Raw genomic sequence first — 27,585 nt, 5'->3', positions numbered from 1 at the left:
GAGACGAAAGGTTTTATAGACTCGTTTAGATATATGCATAGATAATTTCATAAAAAGTTGATTTAAAGAGAAGTAGTAACAATTAAGAGTTACCATATGAAAAGCTAAAATTTATCAGTCCTATTTAGACATGAGAAATCAATTCAAGCTGGTTCAAAAATCACTTCGAAATCAGACTTTTTCTTGACTTACCCTTCTTCCTTACATTTTTCTTTTTTATGATCAACCTTTTTTGTAGTAATTGAAGAATTTCTTAGTAAAAGCGAAAAAGGATAATACATGTAATGATTACAAAACTTATATGCAAATACTAGGTTCATGGGGGATTAATACGCATTAGGAAAAAATTAACCAAAGGAGCCCCAAAAAACGGGGAACAGTAGTCGTTTATTAGTGCGCTTATTTTTATCAAAATCATTGTTTTTCAAAACGCTGCGCTGGCTGGCGCCTCCGCTGAGATCCGAAGAAGCCTCGAGAATTGCGATACCCTTAAAAATTTTCAGATAACCCCTCCCTATCCTCTCTAATTTCTTTTCGTTCCTCATTTCTCTTCGATCGGCGATGGCGACGCGGAGGCGGACGCTGCTCAAAGTCATCGTTCTCGGCGACAGCGGGTGAGAGATTCTCTTAGATCGCTTCGTATTTCTAGGGTTTCGAAATGAATTTTGGTAGATTTCATGATTCTTTGTTGTTTGGTTGATGGCAGAGTGGGCAAAACGTCGCTGATGAATCAGTATCCTTGATCGATTCTTTTGATTCAGTTAGGTTTTTGGAAGTTTTGATGCATTGTGGAAAATGGTGTGGTTAGTGGAATTGATCTAGGGTTTCCAGTTTCTTGGTAAATTTAGGTATTGGAGATCGTGAGTTAAGTAAGGTTTGAATCGTTTCCAATTTGTTAGTTCGGATTTGCTATTGAATTGGTTAGGGTTGCAATCTAAATTAGGGTATTGTAAATTTACTTGGAGATTGCTTAATTTTGACGCTTATCAGCTGAGCAGCCTTAAAATTTTCTTCTTTAATTTTAATCATGACAATCATGCAAGTTCTTTATCTGCTATTATCACTGTTTTAAAAAGCCTCCGCCTAGTCTGCCTAGGCGTATACCTAAGCCTAAGCGGTACCTAGGCCGTCTAACTAGCGTCTAGCATCTGGGCGGTACCTAGGCTGCCACCTAGATTTTGGGAGTGTTTAGGAGACACTGTCTGCTTATGTGGACTGCATTCTTTAGGCCTTGATCGTGATTTTTGTGTTGCAGCCTCCGTGTCCTCCAACCTCCTTTAAACTCCTTTAACCTCCAAAGATGAACACATTCACTATCTCCTCCAACCTTCAACATGTTGGATATTTTTGGTCAAAACCGCTTTCCGAAAATGAGTTTTCAAACTATGTATTTATTAACTACTAGTATTTTTTAGAAATTCTTAGTAGCGTAGCGGAAAGTTAAAGTTTTGATATCTCAAAGGTTCTGTGTTTGAGGCTTGCCAACGGCAAGCCATGAATTATTTTTATTTAATTAATCTCTCATAAGTTTTAGTGGATCGTGGGTCGTGGGCCGTGGGCTCATGGGCTGTGGGCCGTGGGCCAATAGACCGGGGATCAGGACTAATCAGGCTGAGGCGCTAAGCGGTGTTTTGTTAGGTGCACTTTGTACTTTGCACGGAGGCATCGGGGCTAGGTGGCGCCACGTTGGCTGCTGCTTCGCAGCATGCGGACGAGCCTCGTGTTCGCAGCTCTGGCGAGCCTCGGGTTCGCAACGCGACCCTCGCGTTCACAAGAGGGAACGTGACCTTCGCGTTCGCGCGAGACTGGATGCAACCCTCGTGTTGCGTAGGATCATGACCTTTGCGTTCAGACGTTACTGCATGCAACAGTTATAACATTTATGTTATTTAATGTTACAAACATAATTGTCATAATTTTCATTATATTTGTAACAGTTAAATTAAATATGGGTGACCTTTGAGCTGGTCTTAGAGGCCTATATATAGTGCCTCTTGGGGAGCTCTTGGACATATGAAAAAGTGATACGAAAAATATAGACGAAAATCTCTTTGTGCTGTTGTGTTGCTGCTGCAGAATTTGAAAGCGTGCAAGCTTTAATCTATGCCCGAAGGTACAGAGCCCTGAACCGAAAGGTTGTTTAAGATCGAAAGATCTTTTGCCTGAACCGAAAGGTTTTGAACCGAAAGGTTTGATAAATCGAGGAGATCTTTGCCTTATAAATCGAGTAGACCTTGACAGTTCTAGTTGGTGCATACCAGTGTACTGTATTGTTGTTCCTGAAAACAGTTGGCCTTAGGATCCATGCACCGGAGTACGTCAAATATTGCTTTAAGCACAATATTTCCTAAACACACAACAGCTAAACTTGAAAAGTTTTAAAATACAGTACTTCAACTCTTTAACAGATTTATCTATTTTATTCCAGATTTAACCACAAGTGCCAACGCAACAAAACCTCCTCGAACACCACTTAAATGAAGAAATAAATTCACCTAGACACCAGTCCAACACCTAAATTTTCTATAATATTGACATTTACTATCAATTATTGTAATTAAAAAATAAAAAAGGAAACCTTCTAGGTTCTAGGCGTCGGGTCCAACGTCTAGGTCTCCTAGTGCTTTGTATAACCTTGTTAGTTATTATTTTCGTTATTTAGTATTTAAGTATAATGCATGGTTTATTGTGGATCTAAGATTGCTATTTTTTTTGCAATATATATGAATTTAATACATATTTTTATTAATTAATATAATTAAATAATTTAAAAATAACCAAATGCCTAGGCATCACCTAGGCGTACACAAAGGCGTCTAGGCGCTGGCTTAAATGCCTTGTCCGCCTAGCGCCTCTTGTAACATTGGCTGTTATTGTGAATTTCTATTGAATTGGACCCTCTAGTCAAATAATGAAATAAATGTTCATAGCCTTAAATTTTGTTCATTACTTGTGCCACTCATTCTCTTGATTGTTGCAATTGAGTTGTACTTGTAACATTTGTATCGGCAGTCTATATTATCTTGTCAGTTCTTGTGAGAAATATGTTAACTTGATGCACTGGTCCTCGCCTATTTGGATTGTGAACAATTTCTGCAGTGTCTTGATAGCTTTTTATCAGAATCAGGTTTACCAAACTGCTATTCTTCAAGTTGATCTTCCTGACTCTTAAATTAGATATGTGCACAATAAATTCAGTCAACAATACAAAGCTACCATTGGCGCTGATTTTGTCACCAAAGAACTACAGATTGACGATAGGCTTGTGACTTTGCAGGTGAGAGATCATTCTTACTTACATGGCCAATTCTCATATCAAACCTTGGTTTTAATAACTGTGCTATTTTATTGGTAGATCTGGGATACAGCAGGCCAAGAAAGGTTTCAGAGTCTTGGTGTTGCATTCTACAGAGGAGCAGATTGCTGTGTGCTCGTATACGATGTTAACCATCTCAAGTCTTTTGAGACTCTTGACAACTGGCATGATGAGTTTCTTAAACAGGTTGGTAGTAAGATAACATTCAGTTCATTTCATTTTGATAGATACATAAACTGTGTGCACACTATACATTTACATTTTCCTAATGCACTTGAATTATACCCCTTGTCAAAATAGTCATAATTAGTCATGCTTCCTTAAAATTTGTTATTTAAACCCTTGTGACCATGACTGTAAATGAGCATGTTTTATTTATTTATAGAAATTCATGAATACTAATTTATTTTGTATTACACTTCTTATACCAGTTCAACAATTAATTTTTTTTTTCAAAAAGTATTAGTTGATCTCCCTACTATCCCATCTTTTGGGGGGCTAATGTGGGCTGCTAACGTTGGCCCATTACATTATTGCATTTAAATAATTTGGCACAATTTTTAATATGGAATTCTGAGGAGTCACATGACTGTTCACATAAATATTGATTTGTGTAACTTGCATTTATAATATTTTATTCACACAGGAAGAGACGAATGCATACATTTTTATCATTATTATATCCATAAATTATTTTCAAAGTTGTCAGATATGTACACTTATCATATCATATATTCATATCTTGTACTATATGATAAATTAACATGTCCATTGATTTAGTAACCAAGGTTTTAAATATCGGTTATCGGGGATTTATTGGACAATCAAAATCCTTATCGGATAGCGGAAGTCGGGGATTGTTTGGTGAAAAATTTGTAGTAAAAGAAATGAAAGAAAAATTGATTTGTATTCCTTCGATCTCAATTACAATTGGATTTCCTAATTACAAAAGAGAGGAGAATGAATTTGATTCTCCCCTTTGTTTAAAACTGGGTTCTTCACGGTGGCGATGGAGTGCCTCCTTCGAATGCTCGCGTCGAATTTGCTCTCCGTTGACGATCCGCACGTCTTGTTTCACTGGAACGTGGTCTTCTCCTCACGATTTGACGTTGTGGAGAACTTGCGTGGCAAGTTTGAAAATAACTCTTAACGAGTTAATAACTCAGAGCGAGTTTTAGAAGAACTTGCAGAGCAAGTTTTGAACTCTGATCTGTTAGACCCTATAGGGGGGTGATTAGGGTCTTTTGCTAATCTAATCCGATTAAATACCAATTAAAATTAATTAATAAGTTATCCTAGCAAGTATGAAATACCACAAGATATATGAGCTAGGATAAGCAATGTAAGCAATGAGATATATCCTATATGATGAATTATATATATATGCAAGGATATATAAACTAACACAAGAGGTAAACAATATGAACTAGATAGTGGATCATATAAATAATGAGCTATGGACAATGGCGATATAAGATATGAACATAAATATAAATGAACGTCAAAGCACACTCAAACACACTATATGATCACGGAGTTCGGACCTTCCGTCCTACGTCTCCACTCCCCACTCCCGGGGAGAAATCCACTATCACAACCGGGTTTTCTACGCTCACCCGAATAACGTTTACACCTCACAGTGTCGGTTTTCAATGCTCACCGAACAACGTTCACTCCTCACACTCGGTTTTCTAGTTCACCGAAAACTTCACAACACACTCGGTTTTCTAGCTCACCGAAAACCTTACACCACTCACAATGTAACAAATATAAATTTGTTCTCTACAATAAATGAGAACACAATTAAGCACAACTCAATGTTATAATCTCTCACAACCCTAATATACTATGTATGCAAATACAATAAGCTCAAGTGGGTGTGTGTAACAATGAGATAATATAATCAAATCTAAACTCAATATAAAAAACTAGCTTTAAAGAATAATAATCAAATAACTAAGCAAATGTAAAGCTAGATAGAGTTTAGAAAACTTCTCCAATAGATGACAAGATGGAGAGATGGAGATTGGAGCCCAAACAAGAAGATGATCTCCTCCACTTGTGAAAACAATCTTCAAACCAAACAAACACTAAAACACACTTAAACCCTTGTTTAAAACTCTTTAAACTTGTTTAAAACATTTCTTGAGTACATGAAAACTGAGATCAAAGAGGGTTTTTATAGCCTCCAAAAATATGAAATTTTGTGGGAAGGTTCTAGACATGTAGAATGACATGTTAGAGAAAGAATTTCTGAAAAATAATTTCCCAGTTGAGAGAAATAAATGTTTGAACACAGATTTACAGTTTCTGAAAAACTGCAGACATACACGATTTTGTAAAATCAATTGGGCACAGTAAATCAACTCCAAAAATAGTAAAATTTTGCGGGAAGTTTCTAAACATGTAGATAAACATGTCAAAGAAAGAATTTCTTGAATATCACTTCCCATTTATAAAAACTCATCTGTTTTGTAAAACATGCACGAACATGCACGAATGAAAAACATGATTTTGTAAATTCCATTAAACATAACAAATCAATTCCAAACTTGATGAAACTTTGCAAAATATTTATAAACATGAAAACAAACATGTTACAAAAATAAATTTTCCATTTTCATTTCTCAATTGTGAAAACTCATTATTTTGTAAAAACATGCATGAATATGAATTTGTTAAGAATATGTTTTTGACAAAAAGAGTTTAAACGCATATTGAAACTTTATGAAATGTTTTCATAAACATTATAACACATGAATATAAAGTAAACATGGTCAATAAAACAATATCACAAAGTTTTCTCAAAATAGCTCATTTTGTGAGAAAATCCAATATTGTGTGTGTATATGATATTGAGCTTAGAGTATTAAACACACATAATATAAATCTATACTAAATATACCCAAGCAATGATCTTGATCTTCATTGAGCTCGACTTGGTACACTTTGCGGATGAAGCTTGAACTTGATCTTTAACTTGAATTGTAGGCTGCTTCACTCCATAATTCCGCCAACCTCCATTTGATATGATCGTTATGACGCAATCCATCCATCCTCCAACACGTTGTTTGTCTAGAATAAATACGAAAACACAAACACTAGACAAACAATATTAGAAGTAAATTGTTTGTTAAACATCATCAAAACAAGAAGGCCAACAATCTCTTCCTTTTTGATGATGACAAATAATTTACAAAAAGGATATATGCATGAAAGGAAATGAATATACAAAATATAATATATCATGCATATAAACAAGAAAGAATATACTCATAATATTTCTCCCCTTTTGACAACATCAAAAAGGGGACAATAAAAGGATGAAAACAGCGAAAGCTCCCCCTATCAATAAGTATAGATGAGTATAACACATAGAAAGATATAGGGATTGCTCCCCCTATCAAAATGCCTCATGAATGTATGAAATGAAGATCATGGTAAACATATGTGAGCAAGCATAGATGGAAAAAAATACTAAACACAACTCACATACATAAAGACAATGAGAATATATATAAATATATCAAAGTAAAAAATAGTTTCTCATATCAAAGAACATAAAAACCCTTTGTAGAGGTAGATTTATGAAATCAAAAGAAGAGAAACATGAGAATAATGTAAAAAGTTTTCAAATGAAAACAAATCAACCAAAAGAAATCATAAATCAAAGTTTAAATCCAAAAACGTAAGACCAAATCATCATTGATTCAAAAAATCATGAGAGGCAACCATATCTATCTCTTGAGCTAGTAACAACCCATATAAACATTTTAGCACCCGATAAACAAGATTTGGGAATAAACACCCAATAAATCCGGAGGGTTATGTAAGTACAAACCTCTCATCAAAACAAAACTAATAATCATGAAAACAAAAGAGTTTGACCAATAAAATGAATTGTTTTCATAAAAATTTAAAATACATTTTTTAAAACCAAGAAAAAGAAAAAAAGGTACTAAAATTCTTGGCTTAAAAAATTATTTTGGCACCCAAGTATTCTTGGTGCCGGTTTGTTTAGGGACATGACCCCTATCATTAAAGCTCAAAGTCCTTGGGTTATGAACCCATTTGGACGCATTTAGTGCACGGGTCCGGTAATAGCAATAATTATGCAAATGACCCATTCGATTGTAATAAGTACAATGAAGATGATGCATTTGATTATGTTGACCATGTGGATGTGCACGAGGAATATTTGCAAATAAAGATGGTCTTTTAAGATTATTTTGCAAATGAGAAACATTTTGAAACAATGTTGGTCTACTTAAAATATTTTGCGATTTAGAAACTTTTCGCAAATCAAAACAAAACTTAGCTAAGTGACCAACTCTACCACAAAAATCACAATGATACACGTGAGCATGCTTATGATAAGCAATAGGTGCATGTGTGTATACATGTGATGAAGAAACTTGATGAGATGCACAAGAAAGATTAACATTCTTATGTTTTTGTGCATTATAGCAAAATTTAGCTAAATGGCCTTTACGATCACAAATGGAGCATTTATAAACTTTGCTATACAAGTGTGCATAGTTTGTAGGTGATTTTTTAGCACTAGATTTAGCACACTTGTCCATAAGTTTCTTATGGTTATCAATGCATGTTTTTAAAGTTGAATCTAAGCATGATATGCGTTCCTTAACAAGATTCAAATCATCATTATGCACAACATCATTGATAATAGAAGTAGAGCATGTATGGTTATCAAAATCATTTCTAATAGCTACTACTTCTAGCATGACATTATCTCTTTCATGAGTTAACTTAGCAAAGTTTGAAAGCAAAGAATCATGATCCAATTTTAATTTTTCATTGTTTTCTTTAAGGATCATATTTTCATTAGAAATAGTATCAAACTTAGATGCTAACAACTCATGATCGGATTTCAAATCCTCATGCTTGCTTTTTAAATCAATAAAATTTTTATGCAATAAGTTATACATGCAATAATCTTTCACTAGCACAAGCGAGTTCATCATTAGGTAAATCATTAATAGATTCGAACTCGCAAACCTCACTAGGGCTATCGCCTAGTGCTCGTGTGCATGAAGCTCCTTTAGAACTTGAAGCGGGATCCTCCAAAGCTTGTCGGATCGCCTCCAAGTCTCATTGATGCGCTTCTATGAATTTCCATAATGTATAAGCGCTATCAAAAGAATCAAGCTTGTTAGACATAAATGAGTCAAATACATTTAATAAAAATTCTAACATAAGCTTGTTCATAATAAACATTTTTTTATCATATTTGCTCCACTTGGATTTCTCCAACGTGGACACAATATAAGCACAATCAATGATTTCCCATAAATCGATATTTTTAGATTGAACAAATATTTTGAATATAAAGCACCATTGAGCATAGGGGAAAACATTGAATTTAGGAGCAACACTAGAATCATAGCCTAAACAAGACGAGCCACAGCAGGCACCACCTGAGCCGCAGCAGGCTCCCCAGTATCTTATCGATCTCATGGTTCCCATCGTATCTAGGCTGGTAGCAATTGAGGAGCTTGTGGCAAGTCATATCTATTGGACCCTAGAGGGGGGGTGATTAGGGTCTTATGCTAATCTAATCCGATTAAATGCCAATTAAAACTAATTAATAAATATATTCTTGCAAGATAGATATACAAAGATATATGAGCTAGGATAAGCAATGTAAACAATGAGATATATCCTATATGATGAATTATATATATATTCAAGGATATATAAACTAACACAAGGGGTAAACAATATGAACTAGATAGTGGAGCATATAAATAATGAGCTATGGACAATGGCGATATAAGATATGAACATAAATATAAATGAACGCCAAAGCACACTCAAACACACTATATGATCACGGAGTTCGGACCTTCCGTCCTACGTCTCCGCTCCCCACTCCCGGGGAGAAATCCACTATCACAACCGGGTTTTCTACGCTCACCCGAATAACGTTTACACCTCACAGTGTCGGTTTTCAACGCTCACCGAACAACGTTCACTCCTCACACTCGGTTTTCTAGTTCACCGAAAACTTCACAACACACTCGCTTTTCTAGCTCACCGAAAACCTTACACCACTCACAATGTAACAAATATAATTTTGTTCTCTACAATAGATGAGAACACAATTAAGCACAACTCAATGTTACAATCTCTCACAACCCTAATATACTATGTATGCAAATACAATAAGCTCAAGTGAGTGTGTATAACAATGAGATAATATAATCAAATCTAAACTCAATATAAAAAACTAGCTTTAAAGAATAATAATCAAATAACTAAGCAAATGTAAAGCTAGATAGAGTTTAAAAAACTTCTCCAATAGATGACAAGATGACAAGATGGAGAGATGGAGATTGGAGCCCAAACAAGAAGATGATCTCCTCCACTTGTGAAAACAATCTTCAAACCAAACAAACACTAAAACACACTTAAACCCTTGTTTAAAACTCTTTAAACTTGTTTAAAACATTTCTTGAGTGCCCTTAGAAGTATGATGGCATAGAGTATATATAGGCTCATGAAACAAGCCCAAAAACCCAAGAAAACCAAGCAAAAAGACAAAAAAAACGGATATATCAAAATCTGGGAATTATAGCGTCGACCGTACCGGTCGACCGCGGGTATTGTAGCACTGCGTTTTAGTTTTATAAAATCAATTAAAAATAGTAAAACAGCTCCAAAAAATATGAAATTTTGTGGGAAAGTTCTAGACATGTAGAATGACATGTTAGAGAAAGAATTTCTGAAAAAGCATTTACCAGTTGAGAGAAATAAATGTTTGAACACAGATTTACAGTTTCTGAAAAACTGCAGACATACACGATTTTGTAAAATCAATTGGGCACAGTAAATCAACTCCAAAAATAGTAAAATTTTGAGGGAAGTTTCTAAACATGTAGATAAACATGTCAAAGAAAGAATTTCTTGAATGTCACTTCCCATTTATGAAAACTCATCTGTTTTGTAAAACATGCACGAACATGCACGAATGAAAAACATGATTTTGTAAATTCCATTAAACATAACAAATCAATTCCAAACTTGATGAAACTTTGCAAAATGTTTATAAACATGAAAACAAACATGTTACAAAAATAAATTTTCAATTTTCATTTCTCAATTGTGAAAACTCATTATTTTGTAAAAACATGCATGAATATGAATTTGTTAAGAACATGTTTTTGACAAAAAGAGTTTAAACGCATATTAAAACTTTATGAAATGTCTTCATAAACATTATAACACATGAATATAAAGTAAACATGGTCAATAAAACAATATCACAAAGTTTTCTCAAAATAGCTTATTTTGTGAGAAAATCCAATATTGTGTGTGTATATGATATTGAGCTTAGAGTATTAAACACACATAATATAAATCTATACTAAATATACCCAAGCAATGATCTTGATCTTCATTGAGCTCGACTTGGTACACTTTGCGGATGAAGCTTGAACTTGATCTTTAACTTGAATTGTATGTTGCTTCACTTCACAATTCCGTCAACCTTCATTTGATATGATCGTTATGGCGCAATCCATCCATCCTCCAACACGTTGTTTGTCTAGAATAAATACGAAAACACAAACACTAGACAAACAACATTAGAAGTAAATTGTTTGTTAAACATCATCAAAACAAGAAGGCCACCATGATCGAGTTGATAACTCCGAACGAGTTTGAAACTCTATGAAAGAGTTGTTTTAACCGAAATCGGTTTAAAGCCAAGGATAAAGAAGCTCCTGTTGCCGATCTCCAAAATACCAGCCGAAGGATGAAAGATCTTCTTTGCTGCCAAGCTTCAGATCCAAAAAAGTCAGCCTCCCCGATCAACCCAGCCAGCCCCAACTCCATTGAGTTTACGCCTATTTATAGGGGATTTAGGGGTGTAACCGTCCCCTTAAATCTCTCCTTAATAAGGGTTTAATGGGGTGTAACTGCCCCCCCATGAATCTCTCCATGATATGATAGTGATCCCCTCAAACCGTGGGGAGAAAACGGATCTGGAACCGTTCAAATCGTGTTTGAACGAGTCAAACGCTGAAAACAGCGTTCTGGGTCCGAACTGTGCGTTTCTGGACCTGAAACGCAGAGTTGGGCCTGTTTTAGGCTGAAAACGCACAGGTCGCGCTGCGCAGAGATGAACTGTGCGTTTCTGGACCTTGGACGCAGAGTTGGGTTCTGCATTAACTGTGTGTCTCTGGACCTGGGACGCAGAGTTGGGTTCTGGATTAACTGTGCGTCTCTGGACCTGGGATGCAGAGTTGGGTTCTGTATTAACTGTGCGTCTCTGGACCTGGGACGCAGAGTTGGGTTCTGCATTAACCGTGCGTCTCTTGACCTGGGACGCAGAGTTAGGCTGCGCATTAACTGTGCGTTTTTGTTGTTGGACGCAGAGTTGAACTCTGCGTTTTAAGTCCACAAACTCTGCATTTTAAATCCACGAACTCTGTGTTTTGACTCTGTAATGCAGAGGCAAGCCTTTAGGCGGGCTTGGCGAGGTTCAGGCTAAGTCCAATGTTCAGACGAAGTCTAGTCTTACAGACGGACTTCCGAACATAACTTGCTGCGAATAACAGGTCATAACTTTCAAACCGTAAGTCGGAATTGGACGAATTATATATGAAAATCGGCTATCTCGACGAGACCAAATTCCTTATGGTTTGAGAGATATATGCGTTTTGATTTGAAGAGACCGTCGATTTGTAGTCTCTTTTGCTAGAGCGTTGTAAAGATCATCATCTTGTAATCTTCGTCTTGGCTCCTTGAAAATGTGAGAGTCGTCACATTGTAACTCCCGATGTTGATTGTGAAGGCTGTTGATTAGAGCTTTCATCAGTTGTTGCGAAGGTCGTCAGATTGTAACCTTCATCGATCCACGTGAAAGTCTTCAAATTATAGTCTTCTGGAAGCCGTCAAATTGTAATTTCCATCATCGGTGTTTGATGAGAATCAGCTATCTGCAGTGATTTTTAGACAGCCTACACAACCCAATCTTTTGTTTGTAGAAAATTTGCAGTAAAAGAAATGAAAGAAATTTGATTTGTATTTTTTTAATCTCAGTTATAATTGGATTTCCTGATTACAAAAGAGAGGAGAATGAATTTGATTCTCCCCTTTGTTTAAAACTGGGTTCTTCACGGTGGCGATGGAGTGCCTCCTTCGAATGCTCGCGTCGAATTTGCTCTCCGTTGACGATCCGCACGTCTTGTTTCACTGGAACGTGGTCTTCTCCTCACGATTTGACGTTGTGGAGAACTTGCGTGGCAAGTTTGAAAATAACTCTTAACGAGTTAATAACTCAGAGCGAGTTTTAGAAGAACTTACAGAGCAAGTTTTGAACTCTGATCGAGTTGATAACTCCGAACGAGTTTGAAACTCTATGAAAGAGTTGATTTAACCGAAATCGGTTTAAAGCCAAGGATGAAGAAGCTCTTGTTGTCGATCTCCAAAATCCCAGCCGAATGATGAAAGATCTTCTTTGCTGCCAAGCTTCAGATCCAAAAAAATCAGCCTCCCCGATCAACCCAGCCAGCCCCAACTCCATTGAGTTTATCCCTATTTATAGGGGATTTAGGGGTTTAACCGCCCCATTAAATCTCTCCTTAATGAGGGTTTAATGGGGTGTAACTACCCCAATGAATCTCTCCATGATAGGGTAGTGATCCCCTCAAACCGTGGGGAGAAAACGGTTCTGAAACCGTTCAAATCGTGCTTGAACGAGTCAAACGCTGAAAACAGCGTTCTGGGCCCGAACTGTGCGTTTCTGGACCTGAAACGCAGAGTTGGGCCTGTTTTAGGCTGTAAACGCACAGGTCGCGCTGCGCAGAGATGAACTGTGCGTCTCTGGACCTGGGACGCAGAGTTGGGTTCTGCATTAACCGTGCGTCTCTGGACCTGGGACGCAGAGTTAGGCTACGCATTAACTGTGCGTTTTTGTTGTTGGACGCAGAGTTGAACTCTGCGTTTTAAGTCCACAAACTCTGCGTTTTAAGTCCACGAACTCTGCTTTTTGACTCTGTAATGCAGAGGCAAGCCTTTAGGCGGGCTTGGTGAGGTTCAGGCTAAGTCCAATGTTCAGACGAAGTCTAGTCTTGCAGACGGACTTCCGAACGTAACTTGCTACGAATAACAGGTCATAACTTTCAAACCGTAAGTCGGAATTGGACGAATCTAATACTATTATAAAAGCGTGTAGCCATGTTAAAATATTTCTTCCAAAAATACCCTCCGAAACACATATATGCATACATCTCTAGCACATCCATACATGCATACATTAAGATATATACATACTTTATTTTTCATAACCTCCGCATTTATTAGCATCAAATTTTTATTTAACTACCCACTAATAACATTCCCCCACTAAGTCTTGACATTACACTAATAATAATAAACGTTACAACTATTCAACTTCCATAAATTATTATTATAACACCCCCCACTAAGTCTTGACATTATACACTAATAAGAAAAACGTAATAACTATTCATCTTCCATAAATCACTATAAATTACTATAGAACCTTATCAAATTTCTCTAACCAAAATTCTAACTTCTAATCAAAATTTATTCATATTGAAAAGTAAGGAGATACAACTACAGCACTTACAAACCGCAAGAAGTGTGAGTGTTTCAATGGTAACATCACTGGTGGAGTACAATCGAATTGAATGAGGAGATGGTAATGGAAGCATCGATGTAACAATTTAGAGAGCAGAGAAAAACCGGTGAAGGCGACAAAGAAGATGGTCCTGTATTTTATCAAAATCTGCAGCTATTCCAGTCATAAACTAATTGGTTTTCCCCCTTCCATCTTTTCGTATATGTTTTTACCTTAGCATGTAAATTTCTTTCCAACTCCTAGGCATGTTTGTAAATATGCTAAATTGTTTGTATAGTTTGGTTGAATCTCTTAATGCATTATGCTTATTCTCGGGATAAAGAAAGATTTGTCCATGATAATGTATTATAAGTGTAATTGCTTTCACTCTATATGTGTAAAAGGTTAATTTTTGTTCTAAGGTCACTAAGGTAATACACTAATATTATTGGGTTATAAAGGACAAATAGAAAGTACAGGAAGATCAATTTAGAAAATGATATAGTTAGTTGGTCTTGAGGATGCTTATAGAACGGAGTACTACTACAATTTTAAGAGTATTATGAATTTTTTGCTATTAATCTACTATTTGAGTATAATAGTTAATGTATGATAATTATAATATATATTGATATCATATTAATATATAATATTTATATGAATTATTAAATATGTGCAATGGAAAATTATACATAATTCCCTCTTCTATATCTTGAGTTGCACTAAATCATCCTCAATATACTAGCACTTAATACCCTTGAAATGCAATTTTAGAGATATAAATTGTAAGTATCAAATATAAATTGGGGGAACTCTAAGAGCTAATAATAAACTAAAGGAGGTTTAATAATTTCTAGAAAGATAATTTCAAAATAACATCTCTCTCTCATGTAAATGTACTTGAGCTTCTTGCTTTACAAGTAGTTTATATTTTATAATAGAAACATGTGTAAGCTAATTTTCTATGCAGAGAGTTATTATTTTCGATAAAAATAACTTATTCATGACCTCCTACAAATATACTTATTTAATCTTTATGCATTAAGTCTCATTTTATTGAATAAATATTAATTCTTTATTAATTACTATAATATCTTAATAACTATTCACTTTCTAACCTAATAGAACCAAAAGAATTTCAAAAAATTGATCAACAAATGTGCCTACGTGCAACGCACGTACACGATACTAGTTATATATGAAAATCGGCTATATCGACGAGACGGAGCCGACCAAACCCACCCCATAGGGTTCGGTTTGCTCCGTTAGTTTTGCCAAATTCCTTACGGTTTGAGAGATCTGCGTTTTGATTTGAAGAGACCGTCGATTTATAGTCTCTTTTGCTAGAGCGTTGCAAAGATCGTCATCTTGTAATCTTCGTCTTGACTCTTTGAAAATGTGAGAGTCGTCAGATTGTAACTCCCGATGTTGATTGTGAAGGCTGTTGATTAGTGCTTTCATCAGTTGTTATGAAGGTCGTCAGATTGTAACCTTCATCGATCCATGTGAAAGTCTTCAAATTATAGTCTTCTGAAAGCCGTCAAATTGTAACTTCCATCATCGGTGTTTAATGGGAATCAACTATCTGTAGTGATTTTTAGACAGCCTACATAACCCCCTCCAAAGTTTTCGAAAGTTCGCGGTTGTCTGGGACGAATTTTTGAAATACTTTGGATCTTAACTCTGATCTAATTTTGGAGCTGTTGATTTCTTGTCACAAAGGATTTGTTCTCTGCGCCCGCTTCAAAGACATCTTGGTTGAAGAGATTTGACACACAGGACCTGTGTGAGAATGAGCTTCGAAGAGAAACTGTAGCGACGATACAAGCCACTCATGAGCAGAAGCTCTCAAACGTCACGTCACGGCTCACATCCATTCAGCTGATGGGCCCGCAAACATTCATAGGATTTTTGGCAAACCCTCAGCCATCAACGGATTTGATAAGCCTCTACCGACTACCGTTTGAGTCGGGCTAGCATGTGGATTGTCTAAGTCCGTTCCACATGTAACGTTGTGCTAAGAGAATGAACCCTCTTAGACTTGATGCTATGATTTTGAATACATAGACTTTGTCATTTTTTACGAAAAAAAACTAACCGACAACGCGTGTTAGGCGTAGACTGATCCCTACTTAGGATTTGGGATAAAGTTCCCCATGCGTGTAAGGCACAGATTTTACGTTATCAGTAACGACTTACCATGATGTTGAATACATGGGCTTCTGTCCTTTTTACGGCAAAGACTAACTGGCAACGCGTGTTAGGCGTAGGCTTATCTCTATTTAGGGATCGAGATAAAGTCCCTCATGCGTGTAAGGCATTGATTCTGGTGTTATTAATAACGACCTATCACGATGTTGAATATGTGGGCTTTGCTACTGTTTCTTCCTGTGTTACTTGAAACACTGAAAGAAAGTTGGAAACGCCAGAGGTGTAGTATTAAATCGGCATGAATTTTCACTTAGAATGAAATTCAGAAATTTTCTTGGTTATCACTAGGATAAATCCAGAAAATCTTTAATTCACTGGGGATTTTATAATGAAAACTTGCTATTCTTGTTGGAAAAAGGATTAACAAGTTCATTGGGGGTTTGATTGTTAGAGATGTGATGTTAACCTAATAGTATTTTATGGGCCTATCGCTCTGTCGAAGAGAGTCGATAGGTTGATTTGGTGTTGTCAGAGGTGTGATGTTAACTTGAGGTGAATTTGTGGACTTATCGCTCTATTGAGGAGAGTCGATAAGTGGATTGTATCGTCAGAGGTGTGATGTTAACTTGACGGGAAAGAGTCGATAAGTGGATTGTATCGTCAGAGGTGTGATGTTAACTTGACGGGAAAGATATTGCGATCGGGGCAATTTTGTGGACTTATCGCGTGTGATGTTAACTTGACGGGAAAGATATTGCGATCGGGGCAATTTTGTGGACTTATCGCTCTATTGAGGGGAGTCGATAAGTGGATTTTATCGTCAGAGGTGTGATGTTAACTTGACGGGAAAGATATTACGATCGGGGTAATTTTATGGACTTATCGCTCTATTGGAGAGAGTCGATAAGTAGATTTTGTCAGAGGCGTGGGATTAACGTGACAGGAATTTGTTACGATCGGAGCAACTTTGGGGACTTATCATCCTGTTGAAGAGGATTGATAAGTTGATTATCAGAGGTGTAGTGTTAACATGACGAGAATTCGTTACGATTGGAGCAACTTTAGAGACTTATCATCCTATTTAAGAGGATTAATAAGTTGATTGTCAGAGGTGTGGTGTTAACATGACATGAATGTGTTGCGATTGGAGCAACTTTGTGGATTTATCATCCTATTGAAGAGGATTGCTAAGTTGATTGGTTGTCAGAGGTTTGATGTTAACGTGATAGAAAAATATGTACTTGTGACTTACACAAGATTTTAGGAATTAGCGTCTCGCTGGAGAAGATTGTGATTTGAGCAATTTTGAGGACCTACCATCCTATTGTCAAGAATTGATAAGTTGATTGTTGTCAGAGGTATATTGTTAACGTGACAAATTGGGAGTGATGCAAGCTGCATTCATACTCTGTGGGGTTGATGACCGTCAGAAGTGTAATGTTCACTCAACGATGTGAAAGATTCGTTACTCTTAATCCAGTGGATTCCAAGTAACCAACCCCCAGTCTTGATTAAGACTTAGCAGAGGAATAAAAAAAGGTAGACAAGACAAATCGCCTAGTGGGGCACTATCCATGAAGTCGGAATAGAGGCACATCACCCGGTAGGCCATTATCTGATGTTTGACTATCAGAGGTAACTGTTAACGTGATAGTTTTTGTAGACCCGCCATCCTACTGAAGAGGATTGGTAATTTGATAGACTATCAGAGGTAACTGTTAACGTGATAGTTTTGGTGGACCTGCCATCCTATTGAAAAGGATTGGCAAATTGATAGACTATCAGAGGTAGATGTTAACGTGATAGTTTTGGTGGATCTACCATCCTATTGAAAAGGATTGGCAAGTTGATTGACTATCAGAGGTAACTGTTAACGTGATAGTTTTGTGGATCTGTCATCCTATTAAAGAGGATTGACAAGTTGATTGACTATCAGAGGTAACTGTTAACGTGATAGTTTTGTGGATCTGCCATTCTATTGATGAGGATTGACAAGTTGATTGACTATCAGAGGTAACTGTTAACGTGATAGTTTTGTGGATCTGCCATCCAATTGAAGAGGATTGGCAAGTTGATTGACTATCAGAGGTAACTGTTAACGTGATAGTTTTGTGGATCTGTCATCCTATTAAAAAGGATTAGCAAGTTGATGGACTATCAGAGGTAACTGTTAACGTGATAGTTTTGGTGGATCCGCCATCCTACTTGAAGAAGATTGATGGGGAAATTTGGAGGAAATGGACTATCAGAGGTGATCATTAACGTGATAGTTTTGGTAGACTTCATGGTTGACAGAGGTATTCTATTAAACATGACAACTCAGAAAATTTATTATTTATAATCCAATGAACTACAAATAAGCCAACCCCCAGTCTTGAACAAGTGCAGGGGAGAAAAAGGAGTAGACATGGCACATCGTCTAGTTGGCCAATATCTAACGAGTTTGACTATCAGATGTAACTGTTAACATGATAGTTGTTTGATCTACCATCCTACTGAAAAGGATTAGCTTCAGTGGTCGTAATATCTCCCCCTTCTGACTGAGAAGATTGTGCTTGGTCCGATTGCTCAGGTTGATCCTGCCTACTTTGTTCTTCAGCTTTGATCCTGGTAATAATCTTTTGAGCCTGTTCGTCTTGAGAGATTAGTTGTCTCCAGGAACGACATTCTACAACCCTCAATTGTGCTAGAAGGTCGATCTGCAAGTTATGTCGACATGTCTCCACTAAGGTAGATTGTGTCATACCTGTCGGACATCGCAGAGCCATATTTCGAAATCTTTTGACGAAGGCTTTGATAGACTCCCTCTTCTTCTGCTTAGTGGCGAGAAGGGTATGGATGGAGACTTCTGTATTCTCTTCAAAGAATCTTGACAGGAAGAGTCTCTCTAGATCCGCCCACTTTCGGATACATCCGGCAGGCAGTTTCCTGAATCATTCAAAGGCAACTCCCTTGAGGGTACCAATGAACAATCGAGCCAGTATGACATCGTTTGATATCACATTCCCAGTCTGTGACTTGAAATGATAGATATGTTGGTTCGGTGATCCCGTGCCGTCAAAAGTTTGTAGTATCGGGACCTCGAATTTTAAAGGATAAAGGACTGCATCCCATTCGGCGGGATAGGGTCTGACAACTCCCTCGTCTTGGAGCTCGCTTCTGTTGGCAATGGTATTGAGGCGGGCTTCTAATTCTTTCATTTTGGCAGATCAGAGAAAGATTCCAGGTTGTGGGCTTCTTGGTCAGAAACCGCATCATTAACCACTTTTTCCTTCTCTTTGCTTGTGTGAGGTCGGGATGAATACGTTTTTCCTCTCCGAGAAGATTGTTGCCTAGGTGACGAATCTGTCTTCTGAGATTTGGCATTGTCTGCGACGATTTGAGTCAACAGGACCAGGAGTTCATCGAGGGTCTTCTGCTGTGATTTGAGCATGGCCTCCTGCTCATCAACCCTCTTTGAAAGATCTTCAGAATGTTCTGCCATGTGGGCGAAGCTCTCATGCCCAACGAAAGAGCTTGATGATTGGAACTCCGCAATGGCTGAGTGTTCGTCATCGAAATTAGTTCCTCTGGCTAAACTTCGATAGTTGATAGGAGGAATGGCTCATGTTCGAGTCCGAGTGCGTTGGTAGATTCCTTCAAACTCATTAGCGATTTCTCTGACGCTTGGAGAACGAATTGTCTTTGACTCATCAAAAAACTAGGGGTTGATGATCTCCCTTTGCCAACCATGTTAGAAGTGACTCCAAGGTATTCATCCTCTAAAGTCTTCTTCCTGTGAGAATGTCGTCGATTATTGAGCAAAACGACGTTCGTCGGTCGGTTGAACATCGACAGCAAATCCCACAAGTCAGAGACTTGGGATGAACCTCTCACAGAGCGTGAGGGTAGAGATGGAACCCCCTGTCTGTTAAAGGATGGGACTGGTTCTTGGCAAACATGAATTTTAAATCCATGTTGATCTTTTTGAACACGACAAATCACATCGCGTTCCAAAGGAGGAACACGAGGGTCGTGTTTAGCTTGATTAACGCAAGACCAAAGTTTGCGTTTTGCTAGTGAAACGCAGCCCTGTGATCTGCGTTTGGATTCTGAAACGCACTCCCGAGAGTTGCGTTCAGTTTGTGGAACGCACTCCTAAGAGTTGCGTTTTGGTTCTGGGACGCACTCATGAGGGTTGCGTTCAGCCAGATCAACGCAGTTTTGAGGTCTGCGTTTTGATATTAGAACGCGCCTCTGAAGGCCGCGTTTTGGTTCTGGGACGCACTCCTGAGAGTTGCGTTCAGCCAGATCAACGCAGTTTTGAGGTCTGCGTTTTGACGTTAGAACGCGCCTCTGAAGACTGCGTTTTATCTGGGAAACGCACACCTGAGGGCTGCGTTTAGCTTGGCTTATGTAGAGCTCATGTTGAGGTTTGCAAACGCGGAGTTCGCGTTGATTGGAGGATCGGCTTTTTTGGAGTTGTGCCGAAGTCGAGTCTTCTCCTTTAGAGAGGAGACTGTATGAACAGTGCAACCCCCATGGGAGATAGTCTTTAGATGAGTTGGCCACAACTGGAGTTTTAGTCTCCTCGGAAACTTTGTGGATCTTACGCATAGCCTTGGGGCTAAGGGATTCGGAGGAGAGGGCCTTCTCAAACTTGGCTTAATCAAACTCTATCACGAGAGTTTCGATCGTTGTTCCAGCGAGGTTGACGTCGGATTGCGCCACCACTTCTTCATCAGAGAAGCTAGTCCCCAGCGGAGTCGTCATCTTTTGTTTGTGGAAAATTTGCAGTAAAAGAAATGAAAGAAATTTGATTTGTATTCTTTTAATCTCAGTTACAATTGGATTTTCTGATTACAAAAGAGAGGAGAATGAATTTAATTCTCCACTTTGTTTAAAACTGGGTTCTTCACGGTGGCGATGGAGTGCCTCCTTCGAATGCTCGCGTCGAATTTGCTCTTCGTTGACGATCTGTACGTCTTATTTCACTGGAACGTGGTCTTCTCCTCACGATTTGACGTTGTGGAGAACTTACGTGGCAAGTTTGAAAATAACTCTTAACGAGTTAATAACTCAGAGCAAGTTTTAGAAGAACTTGCAGAGCAAGTTTTGAACTCTGATCGAGTTGATAACTCCGAACGAGTTTGAAACTCTATGAAAGAGTTGATTTAACCGAAATCGGTTTAAAGCCAAGGATGAAGAAGCTCTTGTTGCCGATCTCCAAAATCCCAACCGAAGGATGAAAGATCTTCTTTGCTGTCAAGCTTCAAATCCAAAAAAGTTAGTCTCCCCGATCAACCCAGCCAGCCCCAACTCCATTGAGTTTACCCCTATTTATAGGGGATTTAAGGGTATAACCGCCCCCTTAAATCTCTCCTTAATGAGGGTTTAATAGGGTGTAACTACCCCCCTCATGAATCTCTCCATGATAGGATAGTGATCCCCTCAAACCGTGGGGAGAAAACGGTTCTGGAACCGTTCAAATCGTGCTTGAACGAGTCAAACGCTGAAAACAGCGTTCTGGGCCCGAACTGTGCGTTTCTGGACCTGAAACGCAGAGTTGGGCCTGTTTTAGGCTGAAAACGCACAGGTCGCGCTGCGCAGAGATGAACTGTGAGTTTCTGGACCTGGGACGCAGAGTTGGGTTCTGCATTAACTGTGCGTCTCTGGACCTAGAACGCAGAGTTGGGTTCTGGATTAACTGTGCGTCTCTGGACCTGGGACGCAGAGTTGGGTTCTGCATTAACTGTGCGTCTCTGGACCTGGGACGCAGAGTTGGGTTCTGCATTAACCGTGCGTCTCTGGACCTGGGACACAGAGTTAGGCTGCGTATTAACTGTGCGTTTTTGTTGTTGGACGCAGAGTTGAACTCTGCGTTTTAAGTCCACGAACTCTGCGTTTTGACTCTGTAATGCAGAGGCAAGCCTTTAGGCGGGCTTGGCGAGGTTCAGGCTAAGTCCAATGTTCAGACGAAGTCTAGTCTTACAGACGGACTTCCGAACATAACTTGCTGCGAATAACAGGTCATAACTTTCAAACCGTAAGTCGGAATTGGACGAATTATATATGAAAATCGGTGCTGCGAATAACAGGTCATAACTTTCAAACCGTAAGTCGGAATTGGACGAATTATATATGAAAATCGGTTATCTCGAAGAGACGGAGCCGACCAAACCCATCCCATAGGGTTCGGTTTGCTCCGTCAGTTTTGTCAAATTCCTTACGGTTTGAGAGATATCTGCGTTTTGATTTGAAGAGACCGTCGATTTGTAGTCTCTTTTGCTAGAGCGTTGCAAAGATCGTCATCTTGTAATCTTCGTCTTGGCTCCTTGAAAATATGAGAGTCGTCAGATTGTAACTCCCGATGTTGATTGTGAAGGCTGTTGATTAGAGCTTTCATCAGTTGTTGCGAAGATCGTCAGATTGTAACCTTCATCGATCCACGTGAAAGTCTTCAAATTATAGTCTTTTGGAAGCCGTCAAATTGTAACTTTCATCATCGGTGTTTGATGGGAATCAGCTATCTGTAGTGATTTTTAGACAGCCTACAGGGATATATCGGGGATAAATAGTATTTATCAAAGTGATATACTAGATGGTGTATATATATAATATAATAACTAAATGTAATCTAACCATACTTAATGAAATATAAACATACCAAAATATAAATAATCATGTTTAGAATTACTAACCAATTGTAGAAAGCGAAACTTGCATCTTGATCACACAATGAGACCATTCAATTGCATGACCTTGAAAGAAAATATTTATCGCCAATAAAGCCGATATTTAGAGCCTCCCTTATTGGCCGATAAGTGCCTTTATCGCCGATAATTCGCCGATAAACCCCAAGAAACGATAACCGATTAAAAATCCTACTTATCCTAGCGGAAAGCTCCCAAATCTGATAACTCGGCGATAAGAAACGATAACCGATTAAAAATCCTACTTATCCTAGCGGAAAGCTCCCAAATCTGATAACTCGGCGATAATATCGGATTATCGGCCGATACTAGCGGAAAGCTCCCAAATCTGATAACTCGGCGATAATATCGGATTATCGGCCGATATTTAAAACCATGTTAGTAACTAAGTTCACGACCACATATCTCACAAGAATATTTAAATTGAAACATAAGAGTTGAATGAACCAAGGAGAAATGCTAAAAAAAGCCTATGGACTGAAAATGAAAAAAAAAAACAAATAAACAACATATATCCAAATATAGTGTCCATAAGACTATTAATCAAAATGAACCAAATAGATTAACCATGATAAACATAAATATGATTATGTTGATAACTGAATTTTTTCTTAACCAAGTTTGTATCTCTTCCAAACAACACAAACCAATCTAAAATCATCTTGGTGAACGTGGTAGATTCGTAAATATCATCATCTTGAAGAATTATATGTCCATTTTCTTGGTTTCCATATTCTTCTTTTCACTCTTCACAAACTCCTATCTCATTACCTTCTCTCATTTCTTTTGCTTTAGCAATGACAATCATTCTCCAAGATCAGGTCAATAACTGTCAGAAAAACCTTATTATATACTTGAAGGAATACACACATACAAACATGTATTTACCTATAGATGATTTTTCTAATAAAAACTATAAGTTGATCTAGGCGACTGGCTTTGCCGACAAAGCGTAAGTGTCTTCTCGTTTAAAGTTGTTAGAAGGTCACACTGCCTAGGGTGCTCTTTTACAAGATTATCTGTTAGTGCTTTGAAGACTGGAGCCTCTTAGAAGATATGTTATTTTAAGTCCATTTTGTGAGCTTTTGTTAAAGCATCAGAACTATTTATTTTCACTTTAAGCTCTTCTGGATGTGGTACTTCACTTTAATGTACCTCTTACCTCTAGAGAATCACCTCCTGAAGGGGGTCAGATGTTTGTTTAAACTCTTAGAGAGTCACTTCCTTAAGGGGATCAAATGTTGTTTTAAAACTCAGTCACTCCCTTCTTCCGTGTGTTTTTATTCTACAACGGTGTATGACTCACCACATGTTGTTATTTGTGTGTTAACTTCTCACTGAAGACTTAATGCTAAGTTTATCCTTATAACAATATTTCCTTTCAAGTCGTTAAGTTAATGAATAATGAGAATATGATTGGGGGGGGGGGGGGTGATTGAAGCCTATGTGTGAACCCATATAATATGCCACATCGGATATTGATTGAGTGATTGAATAGTTTAAATGATGGGTCTTGAGAGCCAATTGTAATATTAACTAGTCAAATTTTAGTAGTGGATTGAGCCAAGTCATATGTTGTACTCAATGGGTCCCACGATTTACATCGCGCTCGCGGGTCTGGGGCATGACAAATAGTATCAGAGCAGTTAGTCAACCGGAAATGTGGAACTAAGTGCTATGCAGGACTAAGAACTACAACGCGTGAGTGCGATAGGAGCCACCTCTAGAGTCCATATCGCCTGGTGGTGATAATGGGAAGGACCAGTTGTCATGGCACGATAAGGACGTCGCGTAATTAAGGTAGGGTGGTTGTGATACCCAAGGTTTAGTCCCATATTGGATATTGATTGAGTTATTGAATGGTTTAAACGATGGGTCTTGTGAGCCAAGTGTAACATTGGCTAGGCAATTTTGATAGTGGATTGAGCCAAACCATGTGTTGTACCTGTGGGTCTCATGACATCATGCCAACGGGCTCATTGGCCCGGGACGTGACACTGTGCAAGCCCCAGCAGGTAGCCGCTGGAAGCGGACTGCTCAGATTGTCACTCTATTTTTTTAACCCTCCTTTTAAATCACTGATTCTTTTATTGTATTGTCGTATTGCCATTTGATTTGAAACCACTTGGTGCATAGGGTGAGGTTTATAAAATATGATTTTTATAAACAAAATTTAGGGCCTGGAGATCATTATAAGAGGTGTGAGCTATAACATTGACTAGGCAATTTTGATAGTGGATTGAGCCAAACCATGTGTTGTACCTGTGGGTCTCATGACATCATGCCAACGGGCTCATTGGCCCGGGGCGTGACATTGTGCAAGCCCCAGCAGGTAGCCGCTGGAAGCGGACTGCTCAGATTGTCACTCTATTTTTTTAACCCTCCTTTTAAATCACTGATTCTTTTATTGTATTGTCGTATTGCCATTTGATTTGAAACCACTTGGTGCATAGGGTGAGGTTTATAAAATATGATTTTTATAAACAAAATTTAGGGCCTGAAGATCATTATAAGAGGTGTGAGCTATTCATTAGACTCCAACATGCTTTTGATAGCTAATGTAGAAATATGCGACGCTACCTTCAATGACCAGAATTTGTCACTCTGTTCTTAACCCTACTTTTAAATAACTGATTCTTTTCTTGTATTGTTGAGTGCCAGTCTATTTGAAACCACTCAGTGAATAGGGTGAGGTGCATACATTATGATTTTTTTATCAACAAATTTTAGGGCATGGACATCATTATGAACGATGTGCGTCATTCATTTATTCCAACATGTTTTTGATCTCTAATGTCGAAAACTTGTTACGTCTACATTATCTTGTATGATCAGAATTTCTCCAGTATAAAATGGCTGTTCTATATGAGACAATAAACCTATGTGGTTGTGTAGGGTTCCTAAATTACTAGTTCAACAATGTGCAAATGAAATACATACTTTCTTTTCAGTTTGGACTGTGACTATAGTGATCATACCGCATGATTTATTTTGAGCTAACATCATACTATAGTAATGGTTCACAAATATTCATCTTTTTAGTTATAACACCCAGAAATGATAACGAATCATTATATGTTATTTAGTTACAAGAAACTTACTTTTTTAAAAAAATTGTCGCTTGTGTTTGGCTGTAGTTATTTCAAGCCAGAATATTTTGCCTAGCATTATTTTATTTAATAATTTGTTCTTTTGCAACTTTTTCCACCCTTAGTGGTACATCTGAACCTCCCCAGACTGTCCAGTGAGGTGAGCCTTGTGCATTGGGCTGCACTTTTTAGAATGCACTTGTGACGCATGATTTTCTGCATGCTGTTTCGCGTTTGCTGCTAATAGTTTTTGGCACTCCAGGCTAATCCATCAAATCCAAGTACGTTTCCATTCATTCTGCTTGGGAACAAGGTTGATGTAGATGGTGGCAATAGCAGAGTGGTAAAGGATGAGCTGCTTGTCTCATTACATTTAGTTCATTTAAGTTGGAATTTTAATCTTAGGTTTTCTACATCACATAGGTTTCTGAGAAAAAAGCAAAAGAGTGGTGTGCTTCCCGGGGCAACATGCCTTATTTTGAAACTTCAGCAAAAGAGGATTACAATGTTGATGTGGCCTTCCAGTGTGTTGCAAAACTTGCACTGGAGAATGACCAAGATCAAGATTTGTAAGTTGGTATTTCTTGTTCTTGCTTATTTCTCTGCAGTGTCAATTGCGTTTCCTATTGGTATTTCATGAGCTCAGATATTTACTTGATGTCATAATCTCTCTTTCCTGTTTGGTTACTTATGTGACAACTTAAAGAGTGAATAGCTAGGTTCATCCTTTTCTTTTCTTTTTTTTAAACCCCACAATGAACTGTTTTTTTAGCTCGATGCTGGACTATCATTAATAAGTTATGTGCATATATCGAACTTACTTTTTATGTCATAACAAGTAACTACGCAAAGCAGGAGTTGCTTGATATAACCATGCAACATATCATGAGAAAGAAAGAGAAAACAAAAACGTACATGATTTCACATCCCTGGACTTTGTGGTACTTTCAGCATGGACTTACATTTGGTTTCACATACTTCACTAGTATGGGCTTATGAGTTATTGTAATCCATACATTTCCCGTACAGCTCCAGCATTACATCTTTTTAACATGGAGCTCCACTTAATTCCCTCCTTGAAATGTCTAAAATCCCTTGAGCCTTTGTACATATGTAGGAAGATTGCCCAATTGACAAGTTGGTTCTGTATCTTGGCTTAGACCACTTCCACTTGCGCTTGTGAAGACTTTTTCAGTGACCTACTAATGCCTTCATACTGCCTGTTTTCATTACTTGGCCTCTTGTGCGTAACTCCGAGTAGTGGTTTTTAAACTTGTACAAGAAAACTTTGAGAATTATCTTACCAAGTTGCGTGATATGAATCAGTTTTGGGCTTCCAGCAGCATACTTCTAAACACAATCTTCTCTGATCTGCAGATATTTCCGGAGCATTCCGGAACCCACTCCTGAACCAGAGCAGTCAAGAGGAGGATGTGCCTGTTAGCACAAGCTACTGAAGCTAATCATACTGTATGCCATGCCTTTGTTGTTCATCTGTTAATTGATCATGATAATTGTTTCTTTTTTAATCCATTCATGATCTTTGTCATTTTGTCACCAATGTTCCTCCATGTACACTAACGTTCTTGTATTGAGATTGACAGATTGTGATCTGGACATTCTGTGCCTGTTGTAATATAGCCTCCTAGTTTTGTTGGAGGCGACTGGTTCTTGTGTTGCAGCTAATCCTCTTGTTTTTTTTTTTTTTCTCCCTCTCCCAAATAAATG

At 38.0% G+C, this 27,585-nt stretch overlaps 1 protein-coding gene across 2 annotated transcripts; it reads left to right on the top strand.

Moving 5' to 3' along the window:
* On the top strand, positions 422-27,561 carry LOC109822270 (ras-related protein Rab7-like). 2 transcript variants are annotated; one of them, XM_020388443.1, is made up of 7 exons: positions 422-614; positions 707-733; positions 3,178-3,277; positions 3,356-3,502; positions 26,120-26,200; positions 26,281-26,426; positions 27,235-27,561. In XM_020388443.1, the coding sequence occupies exons 1-7, from the start codon at positions 562-564 to the stop codon at positions 27,299-27,301; spliced, it is 621 nt and encodes a 206-aa protein (XP_020244032.1). In that variant the 5' UTR covers positions 422-561; the 3' UTR covers positions 27,302-27,561. The 2 variants fall into 2 exon arrangements, with proteins under 2 accessions (XP_020244032.1, XP_020244033.1); XM_020388444.1 differs by lacking the exon at positions 707-733.

Source organism: Asparagus officinalis, chromosome 8 (assembly GCF_001876935.1).
Source record: "Asparagus officinalis chromosome 8, Aspof.V1, whole genome shotgun sequence".
NCBI classification, from domain to species: Eukaryota; Viridiplantae; Streptophyta; class Magnoliopsida; order Asparagales; family Asparagaceae; genus Asparagus; species Asparagus officinalis.
The sequence above is the reverse complement of the archived record's forward strand: the minus strand, read 5'-3'. Positions and strand labels throughout refer to the sequence as shown.